The sequence below is a fragment of the Ailuropoda melanoleuca genome, chromosome 2 (assembly GCF_002007445.2).
Source record: "Ailuropoda melanoleuca isolate Jingjing chromosome 2, ASM200744v2, whole genome shotgun sequence".
NCBI classification, from domain to species: domain Eukaryota; kingdom Metazoa; phylum Chordata; class Mammalia; order Carnivora; family Ursidae; genus Ailuropoda; species Ailuropoda melanoleuca.
The window spans coordinates 28,474,130-28,487,987 of NC_048219.1; the positions used below are offsets into that span (position 1 = coordinate 28,474,130).

At 58.7% G+C, this 13,858-nt stretch overlaps 1 protein-coding gene across 1 annotated transcript in view; it reads right to left on the reverse strand.

The window, feature by feature from the left end:
- Positions 1–508: 508 nt before the first annotated feature.
- Positions 509–13,858, reverse strand: part of LOC117795022 (zinc finger protein GLIS1-like) — an 82,677-nt gene continuing 69,327 nt past the window's right edge. The window contains exons 6-10 of the mRNA XM_034641266.1: positions 13,641–13,773; positions 8,995–9,151; positions 4,076–4,254; positions 3,337–3,504; positions 509–967 (exon numbers count right to left, since the gene is read on the reverse strand). Of these exons, the coding sequence (XP_034497157.1) occupies positions 810–967; positions 3,337–3,504; positions 4,076–4,254; positions 8,995–9,151; positions 13,641–13,773 (795 nt within the window). The 3' untranslated portion in view covers positions 509–809. The remainder of the gene's footprint in view (positions 968–3,336; positions 3,505–4,075; positions 4,255–8,994; positions 9,152–13,640; positions 13,774–13,858) is intronic.

The window sequence follows — 13,858 nt, forward strand, 5'->3', positions numbered from 1 at the left end:
AACTGGTTTCTTCCCCCCTCCTAGACGGCTTGGGGTGGGTGGGGATGTGTCCCAGGGAAGCTGTCTGTAGCCTGACCCCTGCCTTGGGGAGGCTGTTTGGGCCCTGTCTCTGGAAGGCCTGCCTGCCTGCCCTCCCTCGGCCTTCCCTGTTGACCCGGAGCCAGCGCCAGAATGGAAGTGCATTCTTCTACCGGCCGAGAAGTCCGTGCAGAGAGCAGAGGTCTAGGCCAGGTGACCTGGGTTCCAGTTTGAGCCCTAGCCTTGGTCCGCTCGCCTGCCTTGCGCCGTGGTCCTGGGACCAGCAGGTGGTGCGGGCCGTGGGAGGCGGGCCCCCTTCCCCGCGCCTCCGAGCCCCCCACACCGGCTCCGTCGCACACCCCTCCACTGTGCTGCTGGCCTCGACCTCAACGCCGACCCGTGGGCAGAACCAGGCCCCCACACCTCGTTTCCAGTTTTTAATGTTTTTCTTGTAAAAACCCAAAATATAAAACTGGAAGGGGAATGGAAAACACGTTCTGTACATTTTATATACACGAGGTCTGTGATTTCAAAACCATTGGGGAGAGAAAAGGAAAACACAGTCCAGGGAACGTCGCAGGTCACGGATCCTGACAGGCCCCTCTGAGCACCCAGCTCGGGCTCAGGCGAGCGTTCCTGGCCCGCGCAGGGCAGCTGCCGCAGACCTGGCACCCTGAGCTTGTGGGGAGCTGCGGCCTGGTGGCTCAGGCTGGGTGCGCAGAGGGGGAGACAGACAGCCAGCGGGCAAGGGAGTGTCTGCGGTGGGGGGCAGGGGCGGGCAGGGCCTTCCTTCAGGCGTCTGTGTAGATGGACGGGATGTGACTCAGGCAGTGGTCAAAGGCCCCGTTGGGGAAGAAGTTGCTGTCCTCGGGGCCGCTGGACACCATGTCTTCGGACGGCTGTGGTGGCAGCGCTGTGGGGCATGGGGCTTCGGCCAGGGCCTCGTAGCCTGTGGATATGGTGGGGAACAGGGTCCGGGCTGGAGAACGCAGGGGCTAGGCCTCGTTATCCTTTCCCAGCCCCCTGACCCCATCCTCCTGCCCAGGGTCCCGTCTCACAGTGTCCCTTCAGCAGGGCCTGCTCTGAGCCTCTGCTCTTACAGACGGGAGCTGGTGGGTAGGACGAGGCACTCCGGGCCTCGCATTCCCCCAAGGTGCCCAGGGCAGCTGGACAGACAGCTGGCTGGCTGGGGGCAGTCGGTCACCCAGTGCCGGACTGTAGGGCAGAAGGTGGGGAAGGGAGGGGTGGGCTATCACCGTTCTTGTCCTCGGGGGCTGGTCCCCTCCTGGCAGAGGGAACCTGGCCCATCCCCACTCTTTCAGGTCCCTTCACCCAACCAGACGCAAGAAACCCAAAGAAGGAGATGAGCGCTCACTGGGCGCTGGAAGTCTTATCTCACTTAAGTTTTAAGGTAGCAGTCATTATTCCATTTCACAGCTGAGAAGACAGGCTCAGAGAGGCCAAGACAATTGCCTGAGATCACTCTCTTGTAAGTGGGGGAACTGGGGCTTGAACCCAGAGACACCTGGTTCTTCCACTGGACACGCTGTCTCTGGGTGGGGTCAGTGCTCAGAGGCCCTCAGCATGGAGCGGCCTGGAGAGCTTGTCTCATCCAATCCCTGGCCTAAGGGCTCTGTCCCTGAGCCGCTGCCACAAATTTCCATAGCCTAAGATAGGCAGACCTCAGTCTTTCCATCTGTGTGGTGGGATTCAGCTGAAGCACTCCCGAGGCCCCACAGCCCCACCCTGTGGGTTCGAACCAATCCTGCGTGTCTACGCACAGCTTGGCAGGAGGTGTAGGCGGTGCGAGGGTCCTGGAATGGGCCCCAAACGCTGGGCTGCCACCCAGATAGCAGGGGAGCAAGGGGGCCAGAAGAATGCACTATGCTGCTGTGGGGCATGGGCACTGCCTCTTGCCGGTCCCAGCTCTTTATTCCCGTGGCTAAACCCCGAAATCCCGCCACGGGCCGGATGGTGAGAACCAGCAGTGCTGGGAACGGTGGCCAGTCCTCATCACACACCAATCCGCGCGTGCAAACAGGAAACACACACCTCCACACGCACACACCCTGGGATGGGGTACACGTCTGCCTATGATGCATGGGCGCGACACGCGCCCATCCACAGACATACTGCGCTCGAACGCAGTCTGTGCACACGACAGGGGTCCTGGGATGGGTACGGGGCAACACAGGGTGCATACAGGCGGGAATAAGGGGGTAGGGAGCATGTGTGTGTACAAGGGCGTGAACATCAGCGCAAGCATGACGTCTGCACACGTGTGTAGATGTGAGCACCTGTGCCCTGCGAGCTCCTTAAATCCTCACGGGAGCTCGCACTGCTTGGAGCCCACTCGTGCGGGCCCTACACGCACAGGCACCACAGACGTGCACCACAACCATGGGAAGAAAGAAGACATACACTGACCGGAGAGCCTGTGTGCCAACAGGAGCACACGGACCCACGTGCAGACGGACCCACAAGTCTCCGCAGGCTCATCTACGGCCTCGTTGTTGTCCCTATGTCCTTAATCCTCTGCCCCCAGCTGCACACACCCAGAGCTGCCCAAGGGGCCTCTGGCACGGGGCCGCAGGCTCCCCTTTGTCTGGGGCCCCCATCCATCCCAGTCCTCACAGCTTCCAGCTGGACGCGGGCCTGGAGGCTGACTCGGGCTGGGGCTTGGCTTAAGGAAGTCTGGGAGGGTCTGGCCCCAGCCCCCTGATGCCCCTGCTCTGATCGGGACCGGCCCTGCTGGTCTGAGCCCGAGTCCACGCTGGCTTTCTCCGCTGCAGCAGGGGCATTACTTGCGGAAGGCCCAGGGCCCTGCAGGGACACGGACGCGGCACAAGGACCAAGCACCACCTCTAGGCTCCGTCCTTTCCTAGTAGTGTGGCCACTCCAGCCTTGTTTTATCTGTTAGAGACCCGTATTTGTCTCTTTCCCTGCTGTATCCCCAAGGTCTACACCTGTGCCTGGCACACAGCAGGTGCTCAGTAAATATTTAAAGGGAAACATCAACTAGACTGCAAGCTCCCAGCCTGATTCTTCTCTGTCTTCAGAAACCTGCCAGAGTGCAGACACGTATCAGCCGTGTGACAATGTGGAAGGAACACTGCCTTCGGAGGAAGGCAGAATGCAAATCCCAATTCTGTGGGGTCCTGGGACCTCTGTGAGCCTCGATTTCTCCTTCTGTCAAGTGGGGATGAGTCTACCTCTTTGGGCCATCCCCGGGCTTCAGGAGAATGTGCATAAGCACCCAGCACAGGGTTGGGCCATGGTAGGTGGTCAGGGAAGGGAGGCGATGCAGGTGGGGCTTACCGGTGGCAGGTAAAGGTGCACTGAGGCTGTGGTAGCCATTGGGCCGCAGGGGGTTGAAACCGTGGGCTTCCCCGGCCAGACCATCCCCACTGGCTGTTGGCTCAGCCGTCCGGTAGCAGTCGCCATAGGGGAAGCAATTTTGGACGGAGTGGAAAGTGCCCTGGTACCCTGCAAAGGGAGGCGGCAGGGACTGCATTAGTAAAGCATGAGTGCCCGGGGCTGGGAGGGGACCGTCCCCGCTGCACTGTTCAGCCTCCCTTATCGTCCTGTCCAGCCATGCTGGGAGTGAAGGAAAGAAGAGAGCTCCAGAGGGGAGAAGGTGCCGGGGATCCCGGGCCCCTTTCCCAGCTCTGCCTGCCACTGGAGGCGGGGAGGCTAAGGTGGCCTTGAGGGGTGCCACCTGACTTGAGTCATTTGTGGCCCTCCACCCCCATCTGCTGAGATGCCTGTTCACTCAGGCCATTCCCACCCCCTGCCAATGCTGTTCCCTTCAATGCCTTGTCAATGCCTTGTCAATGGAGTGAACCCTTCCTCATCCCTCCGGTGGAATTTCCTCCAGGAAGTGCCCCCGACTAGTTGTGTTGGGTCACCTGACTCCCGGGTTCTCCCACGGCAGCCCTCAGTGCCCTCCTTCATTCTGATGACCCACTGTCTCCGCCAGGTCAGTGCCCCATTCCCCTCAGGCACCCCGAGTAGGAGTCAGTGGGTGTCTATGGAGAGGCCCCTGGCCAGAGCTTACCTTGTGGACTGGGCAGAGGTGGGGGTGGAGGGCTCTGGAAAGGCGGGTAGGGTGGCTTGCTGGGGAGTGTGGGGAAGGGCTGCCCCCCTGGAGAATGGCTCTGAGAGGATGGTGGCAGCGGTGGTGGCCCGAGCCCCTTCAGTGGGCTGACCATAGGGGAGAGGAGGCCGGGTCCCAACCTGGAGAGAACAGAGATAGTCATTAGCAGGATAGGCTCTGGGGACCATGGGGGCCAGAGGCATGGGTGCTGCTTGCTTCCCTCTGGCCACACTGAGCTCACTATCTGATCTGCTCTTACTTAAGACAGTGCAGTTAGAAGAGGAAGCTTTTACTTCAGATTATGTTCAAACTGGAATTAAATTTGAAAGTCCTCTATGCTTGAGAGTCCAAAAGAATCAGTGAAGATCTTCTGTCTGATATTCAGGACTGGGAATCAGCAAGGAACACTGATTATCAGCATGACCTTGGGAGTCCACAGAACCGTGTTTTTAAACCCCATCTGCTCTCACTGGCTGTGTGACTTTGGGCAAGACGCTTAGTGTCTCTGAGCCTTGTGTTGCTGCCCCGGTCGCTGTGTTCTCCAGCCGGCACACTGGGACTCATGACCTGAGCAAAGTGCCAGCCAGCCCCGCTGGAGCCTGCCGCTCTCACTGCGCCTGCGCTCTGGCCACCTGGAGGCCAAGCCCCGGAAGAGCTGCCCTCACAGCCTGGCAGCTCCAGAGCAGGGCGCCCGCAGCTCTAACAGTCACCATCTGCTGAGCCTCCGCCTCCCCTCGGCCCTGTGAGAGAAGTTCTTGTGTCCGCCTCACAGATCCAAACACCGAGGTTCAGAGACACGGCTCGCCACATTAGTGCTGGCCACACACACCCACCTCCCAGGTTAGGATGAGGATAAAATTAAATAAATCAAGGTAAACAAAGCACCGAATATGTCAGATGTATTCTTAGCCATTCCATGAATCATCATCGTTATAAAGATGCAGGGGAAGAAAACTAGCAGGTAGTTCTGATGTCTATGTTGGGCTTCCTTCCCCTACACAGTGTGCTTTCAGGGACCTGTCTCCATCCCTGCACTTGCATACATCCTGTGATGGGGGGCTCACCACCTCACTCCCTACTGAGCCTGAGACAGTGCAGGCCTGAGCCTGTGCTCTCTGGAAGCTCATGATCTGGAACGAGGCCGCAGCAGCTGAGAGCTGTGCAGTCACCCTGAACGCAGCTGAGCCCATGTGGGTCATCTAACTGGACTGCACGTCACTGCAGCCCGGGATCCTTCCTCAGGCTGTCACCTATGCCTCTGGGGTCCGCTCACAGGAACCAACCTGGCCCTGGGGTCAGATGGACTTGGGGGCTCTGGGGACCAGGCTGAAGGCTCACTGCCTGTAAAGCCCTTATGTGCATGGCAGAAAGAGGTGGGGGAGCGCAGTGTCCACTCTCTTATTTGCCTTTGTGGACTTGTTGGACCATCCTCGTTAAAACACACTACAAATTCCACATCGCAGCTGTAGGCGATCTTTTCGGGCCAGGAATACTACCCTTGCCTACCCTCCACAACATGGCGCATTAAGGGGACAGATCAGTGCCTTTCTCTGAGGGAAGCAAGACTATCCTGAAACGGAGAAAGATCTGGGGAGAGGCCAGTAGGCTCCATGTCTGTAACTCTGCTGGGTCCCCCCTCTGCTGCACTGCCATCATTTGATGTTGGAACCCCACCACTGGGAGTGTGTGGAAGGCAGAGATGGGGGCCTCTGTGCTGGGCCCCTGGGCCCCAGCCCAACACCTCGCACATGTAGGTGTCCCCTCAGCCTCAAGTCAATGAGCTGAATCCTCGTCAAGGCTCCATGACTTCTCATTATCATCCTCAGGACTATTTTTAGGCTTTTCTCACAGGGCCGTCGAATGGGACAGGGTCTACCACTGCGGTCTATAAACTGGGTGGGAGGGGTGTGCATAAGCCGTGTGTCCTCACAGGCGGTTCTCTGGCTGAGGCTGGGCTGCGGCGTGGCCAGAAGGGGGGCTCCTCCCCCTTCAGGCCCGCGGCGTGGTGCCCACCTGCCTTACGCCCACCCCATGCTGGCATCCACGCTGCTCTTCCCTGACTTCCTGTCCACCCCCTCCCCTGGGAGCTCCTGCGGGAGGGTCAGGCCTCTGCCCCGGGGGCTCCGTGCTCAGCACTGGGCCTGGCACGCAGCAAACAGCTGGTAGATACTAACAAACGGGTTCCTTAATCGCTCAGCTACAAAACCCAGAGATTAACAGCGTTGCAGAATTAAGGAGAACCAGATCTGAAGGGGAAAAATACATGCATTCTCAAAGTTTGTTTTTCCTGTCTCAAACCTGCCGTAAATTCACATTTGCCACCTTCACAGCCAGTGAAATTAAACAGAACACGACTCTCTCCGCAGCAGACATGAAGGCTGGGGTTACGTGGCTCTACCTGAACTCTTTAAAAGGAAAAAAGATCATCTGAGCTCCTCTTCTGAGTCATGCAAATGATTCTTAAATCAAATATTTTTGCTTCAATTGGAACCTATAAAAATTAATATAAAACCTCACTGGCTTGGCAGACTGAGGGCTTCATACCTCGTACGGGGCTGGGGGAAAAAACCCGCCCTTTCGGCGTCTTCTCTGAGCCAGGGTAAATAAATTTGGTCATGAAGTCAGGCCCTCTTAGCATATTTTTGAGTGAATCAGATAATTCTGTCAAGCTATTTAAACGTCCCAGCAAACCACCAGGGAGCCGCGAGTGGCCTTCCCTGTTGACTTTGGCAGGAAGGGGAGGCTGAAGGCCTTTCCCCCCGCCTTGCCTCTCTTCTCAGGGGCTGAAAAAAGAAACCCATTCAAGCGGGGCCTGGGCCTGGTGTCAGGCTTGAGGGCCTTCCTCTCCCGCAGCCCAGCCGAAGGAGCCCGGGCGCCTGGCCGGTGGGGATGACTCGAGCACCCACTCCCACAGGCACGGGCGGTTGGACGGCGGGCTGGGCTGTCCTGGTCTTGTCATCACTCTGCCTCTCGCTGCAGGAATTCGTGACGGGCACTTACGCAGGCAGCAGGCAGGTGATGAATGAGGCGGAGCAGAGTGCACAGGCCTGAGCAGGGAATGGCCTCTGCGGTTTATTTTAGTTTGGTTGGAGATATTTTGGGGCTGACTGGTGGGTGAGCAGGTGGCCTGAGCCGGTGGGTGGGTGGGGCCCAGGGGCTTGGTGTCCTTGGCACCTGCACGAGATGACATGTACACCACCAGCACGTGCATGTCAGGCATGGCTGAGCCTCACCACCTTCCTAGAGGAGGGTATTTTAATACCCATTTTACAGAGGAGAAAACTGAGGCTCAGGGAGGCCTGATTCTCTGGGTCCCCTTTTGTACCCCCTCAGGCTGCCTCTTCGTGGCGCTCCAGCCACTCGCCACAGTCCGCTCCGTGAGCAGCACTTCTGCCTCCCCGGGTCTCATCCCTGGTGGCTCCTCCTCTCCTCGTCCAGCCAGCGTTTCCTCGAGGCTGCTGATTCTCCGTGGCTAATGCCTCCTGGTGTCCTTCCTCCCCGCACCAGCCCTGGCTCAGGCTGCCATCCACCCACACCCGATGCTGCCCCTGGCAACCAGCCCCATGGGGCAGGCCACGCCGTCCTCCCCATACTGACCACATCACTGTTCGGCACCGTTCGGATATAGTCCCGCCACAGGCCGTGTGATCTGGCCCCGGTGACCTCCCTCCTGAGCTTGTCACCCTGCATGAAGGTACCTGTTTCCCAGAACACGCCAAGCTCTCACCACGTCTGCACTGTCACAGCTCCTTCCTCCCGAACTCTCCACTTAGTCAACTGCTACTTAACCGTGGAGGCCCGGCCTAGGACCACCTCCAGGAAGGAAGCCTTCCCTGCTTGTCCTCCCCCGCACCGGGTTCTCCTCTTGGTCCCACAGCCCCTTCTGCTCCTTTCCTCGGAGCCCTTGTCCTGCGTGGCCAATCCCCGCAGGTCTATTTCCCCTCCTCATGGTGAGCTTCTCCAGGGCTGGGGTCCTCGGTGGCTCCAGCACCAGGCCCAGGGCTGGCCCACACCAGGGGCTCAATAACTGGGCGCTGAGTGATGGATGAGCAGGTAGCAGAAGGAGCCTAGTGAGGAGCCCTGGACGACAGATTGGTGACGAAGCCAGGCTGGCCCCAGGCACAGGAAGACCAATGCCGAGGCTAAGGGCTGGGGAGGAAGGGCAGGGGAGGAGAAGGGTATTGAGGCCAGGCTTTAGGGGACAAGTCTGATCAGGTCCTGCTAGCGATAAACGAAAGTGGCGGGGAGGGCACCCAGGGGGACTCTGTGCCCGCCCTCCGCCCACGTGCAAGGCAAACAGATTCTGGCAGCACCAGGGCTAACAATTAGCAATCTACCACCGCCAGCCAATTTAGTGGCCGCAATGGGAACCACACTGAATACAGGAAGAGGCCGCTCGTCCTTGCCCTGATCCTGCATGATGGGCCCCCGGACAGCCCCAGCAGGCAGGGCAGCGACCACAGCTGCCATGGCCAGAAGCAGGGCTGAGGGCCAGAGGAGCACCTCTGGAGTGGGCAGTGGCCCGTCTGCTCACCAGACACGGGGTGCGGGCCAAAGAGAAGCCAGAGTGAGTCTCCCGAGGAGGCCTGGGACGGCAGTCCAGGGTGCAGGGCAGGGCACAGCATCTTCCCCGGCCGCCCCCGCCAGGGAGGAGGAACGCACGAGGTGGGGTGTCAGAAGTCCAGGTGCCGATACTCTCTACCTGGTGCACGGCTCTGAGGCGCCAGTGAAACTGTGCACAGCAGGTGTTTGGTACAGAGTGCAGTACACAGTAAGTGCTACATAAGTGTTGACCGTTTGCATTATCAGTAACAACCACGGAGCGCGCAGGACGTCTGCCCCCACCTGCGTCCCGTGCAGGTGCCACTTGCTGTACGTACCCGTCCCTGGTGCTCTCAGCTGTGGGGAGAGGGGACAGATGGTGATGGGAACTGGTGCTGGCGTCCAGTGGGCGGTGCCGGGAAGGGACCTCATGCACGGGGGGCAGGATGCCTGATGCGAGTCCGTTATGCGAGGTGATGGAGCCAGGATACACGCCTGCAGGGAAGCAAACAAATACCCCTGGGCTCCGGCCACTGCCTAGAGGTGGCTGTGAGCAACCCGGGAGCTGTGTGCCTGCCGACACCAAGAGAAAGACACGAAGGGAAACGAGCACGGTCGTATTAACAGAAGGTCAGGGGCCCAAACAAGGAGAGGATGGCCCCACTCAGCTGCTCATGCCCCAGCTGCAGGGCTGTGTGTGGGGCTGAGGCCGATCCTGAAAGCAGAGGTGGACTAACTGACAAGGGCTGTCAGAGGCATTAGCGGGTCAGGCTGTGCACGCGTGCACGTGTATGTGTGCGCGTGTGCGTGCATGTGTGCGTGCGTGTTTTTTTTAGGGTGGGGGGTTGTATGGAGCACGCCGCCTCAAGTCTCCAGGGCTGTTCGGTGTAGCCCCAGAAGCAGACAGGGATCCTGGAATGGAGAGAAGCTTGAGACTCAGGGCTTGGCCCTTCTCACAGGCAGAGGTGCTGTAGGCTAATGGGCTGCCGTTGGAGGAAATGAACCACCCGTCCCCAGAGATGTGCAAGCACAGCCTGGATGTCCACTGTGAGGAGACCCGGGGACAGCATGATTACGCCAGCTGGATGGCAGGCTGGCCTAGAAGACCTATGAGAAGGGATGCCACAGACGGTTGTATGGGCTGTGTACGACACAAGGGTCCTGACGGAGGAGAGGAGGCAGCCATACTCTCATCTACGATTCTCAGCCTCTAGAAGACGCCTGTGGGGTGATACCACCTTTCTCACCTTTTACTCCCAAGGGTCTTACCCTTGTTAAGAAGACAGGTGGGGGATGAATCAAATGGGGGACATTAGGTCATAGTCAGATGTTGCTCCAGGGGCCTGAGGGTCTGAGAGGAGTTCCTGAGGCCAGTGCTTCCCAAATCCTTCACCAAGGAACCCCAATTAGAGGGGAGAATGGACCCCAAGTCTGGGACTAGAGCCTGAGAGGGACAGAGCAGGGGTGGCAAGTTTTTTTCCATTTTATCTGAAAAAAAATGGGACTAATTTTTTCCCCTTTTAAGATCTGGTCACATTTATATGAATTTTAATAGAAACTGACAGCATTTTCCTAGAAATTAAGTCATCAAGTTGATGGCCTGGGACAACGCTGCAGACCTGGGGGCCACACCCAGAGCTCTATTGATGCGGGGTTCACACTGATTAGTCAGGGCTGCCCTGGGTCAGCTGCTGCAGTTTGAAGAGAATCCCGGTCTTCGTGGGTCCAGGCCCAACGCTCTTCACCACGAGGACCATCTGAGCACACAGCACGCTCTTTTCATGGATGGAGTCAAGAAGGAAATTTTACCATTTCCAGTGGCTGGGGTTCCAAGGCTAGCCCATCCCAGGTTGGCCCCTTTCATCTAGGCCTGCAATTCAGGAAGCTACTACCAGGAACTGAGCAGGGCCAGGGCAGGGACGGCAAACTCAAAGCCTCAACTGCAGCGAAACAGGCCTCCCAAGGGATAACAAAAGAAAGTCCATTTAAAGCCAGGCCCAGGACCTGGCCTGGGGTTCCAGCTCAGGCTATGTCCTAGATGTCCACGTAGGGGCCTATGGTCCAGGCTTCACTGTGGGCTGGCCATGAGACCCCAGAGCTCTGAATGGGCTCTTGGGGCCCTCTGCCTCTCAGCCCCAGTCCTTACCCCTTCCCAACTTGGGGGCCTCTGCTCCCATGGGCAGCCCGACCCATCCATCCACCAACTCCCTCACCACACATCCTCCCCAGCTTGGTCAGGAAGGCACCGGAGGGGACTTCTGGGGATAGAGGCTGGCTCAGTGCTGCTCATGGCCTGCTTCACTCACCACTCTCCTAAGCACCTCTTCACCTGCCATCTTGAACCAATTTGGGGGCCTGACAGCTAGGAAGGCCTAGAATCCTGATAAATCCTGTTCTCTCTGCCTCAGCCGTGCTGACCTCCTGCTTCTCACGTCCTCACTGCCCATCACACTACCCTGGGTCTGCTAAAGGAGACTGCCAGATAAACTCCTGAGGGTTTCCTGTGAAGAGAGCTGGGCCTTCCTGATGAGAGATAAGCTCTTGGGAGTTTTCTATCGTTAGACAACAAAAATTCGATATCACCCTTGCAAGCTCCTCCCTCTCCCTCACCGCTCTGTTTCGGACTCCTCTGTCCTAATACTCCTTGAATCTGTCCCATTTCCCCCTGCCCTTGTCCACCGTCCCCTGTCTAGCGCCGCGCAGACAGACACATGGTGGGCTAGGCACGCTGAGCGTGTGGACAGACGGCAGTTGGCAATGAGGGAGTCACTCCACCATGAGGGGCGGTGGGAGGCGGACGCCATGCAGCCTGCTGGCCTCTCCCCAAAATGCACCATTCAAGGCTATAAGTCAGCATCATCAATCATCAGCCACGAGCGCTTGACCTCTGGCCCTAACATCTGTTACCAACTGCGCCCCAAGCGTTTGCCATGTGGCCTGTGGAAGGAGCTGGCGGCTGACACCCGGAGGGATCCAGAACTTCTGGGTCTGCCTGGAGGCCCTTGTCTGCCCATGGTGCTGGAAGCAGATTGAGGACAGGGACCAGCGCAGGGCCTGGTACACAGCAGGGGCCAGTACGGCGGGGTGCGGCATCAGCAGCGGCAAGGCAGCAGACCCTCCGATTAAGGGCAAGGCTGGCCTCTGCCAGTTATTGGCCGCGGAGCCTCAGGAAGAAGGTACTTAACCTCTCGAGGACTGTTTCCTCATCTGGAAAAGAAAGAGCACAGTAGCATGCGCTTTCTGAGGGGAATGTGAGGCCTCTGTTAACGTGTACACGTAGGGCCACCAGAATGGCTCCTGGCACATCCAGTAACAGTTGGCCGTGCGTCATGACGAGCTGGGTGAGTAAACAGTTACTCTTCTCATTCACCGCGAGCAACAGCAACAATAATGATAAAATTATCTGTCACGCTGGGTTTCTATAAGAGATCATGTCGCAATCACATTTGTTGTCACAGCAGGTCTGGGGGAGAAACCGAGGCTTGAGGCAGAGAAGACACCGCTCGCTTGCCGTCTGAGCAGGCCGGGGCAGGCGTGGCGTTGCCCTAACGCCCCTCCCATCCATGATGCCGCCTCAGTGCCTCTGTTTCTCATCTGCAGCATGGGCTCATGGGGACTGAATGAGGGGATGTTTGCTTAGTGACCAGCCCGGGTGGTTGCTCAAGAGATGGCTATCGCTGGCCCGGCCTGTCTCCCTGGGACAGGCCCTGGCCTGGTATCTGGGAGAACAGACTTCTAGCCTGGATCTGCTGCGGACTTCTCCACATGACCTTGGGTCAGTCCTCCTCCTGCCCAATCCTGAGTCCTCCCAGGGTAAAAAATGGTGGGGCTGCAGGGACCTCTGCCCCGGGGCAGCCAAGGCTAATTAGTCATGGCCCTCTTTCCTGCTGGGCCTCAGAACCCACAACACATCCCGTATCCCTGGGGTCGATTCTAGCAACTCTGACCTCGTGAGAAGCAGCCCATGGAAGAGGGTGTGATCCCTGCTCTCCATAGACCCATCCTTCTGGGGTGTCCTTGCCCTTGTGGACCTTTGTGAGCACAGATCCCTATGATGGGCAACCCAGAGAAAGTATAAACACCTTCCCTTCCTGAGGCTGTCTGGTAAGGGCTTTGACATAGTCTTAAATCTGCGGCTCCTTCAACACTAAGCGGAAAGCATTAAAAATTAGAAAACAAAAAATGTTTAAAATGGTTACAGTAATTCAAGAAATCCCAGAGGGTGGGAAGAGCTTTCTGCTCTGATACAGGGGTTTCTCTGGGGGGAGGGGAGGACAGAGCCCCAGTCTTGTCAGAGGGCTTCGTCCCTCCGGCCACACTGCCGGCCACACTGCCAGCCACGCAGCAAGGACCCCCTGCTGGGGCCTGGGACCTGAGCAGCTGACGGGGAGGATAGATAGGCTACCTCAGTTGGACCAGAGGCTCTGAGTGTCTGGCTGGATGGGCCTGCAGGGTCCCAGGGGTCGAGGGGCTCTATATATGGGCCACAGAGTTAAAGAGGCTGGAAGTGGTAATGGCCAAGTGGCCCAACCTCTCCGAGCCTCGGTGTTCTCCTCTGAAGCAAGCTGTTGTGGTGTGGAGCCCCGGGGGGGCGCACATGGGACTTCAGGTGGAGGTCTGGGCCTGAACCCTGAGGCGGGGCCTGGAGGAAGTACAGGAGCTGCCTCAGAGAAGGGCTGGGTGAGGAGGCTGGCGAGGTGTATGCAGTGGCGTGGAGACGAGAGGGAGCACGAGATGGTCAGGGAACTGTGCTGGCTGTGCCAAGGTTGGGGTGGGCGGCCACCGGGAATGCCCTGGCTCCGTGAGGCCTCGAAGGCCAGGCTGACAGGAGCCTGGGCTTCCTCCTGCGGGCAGTGGAGCCACAGAAGAGCATGGAAGAATGTATACCAGAGGAGTGGGTGCCCACGTGGCCCCTGGGAGCCCGCAGAGCATTGCTGTCTTCCTGCGGGGCTGTGCCCCCGGCCCTGCCTCCCTGCTCACGTACCTGGGAGTAGCTCCTGGCCCAGGGTGCGGCCCCCCTTCCTGTCGCTGGCGGCCAGCTGTGTGGACCCATGGAGCTGCTGCAGGGCCAAACACTCGGTCAGGACATCGGCCTCGGTGTCAGGGCCTGCGTACAGCTAAGGAGCAAGCAGGGGAGAGGCTGTCAGTAGGAGGCTTTTTGCCCGCCGGCGACCCTCGGTTTAGGGGGCAGGGCAGGAAGGA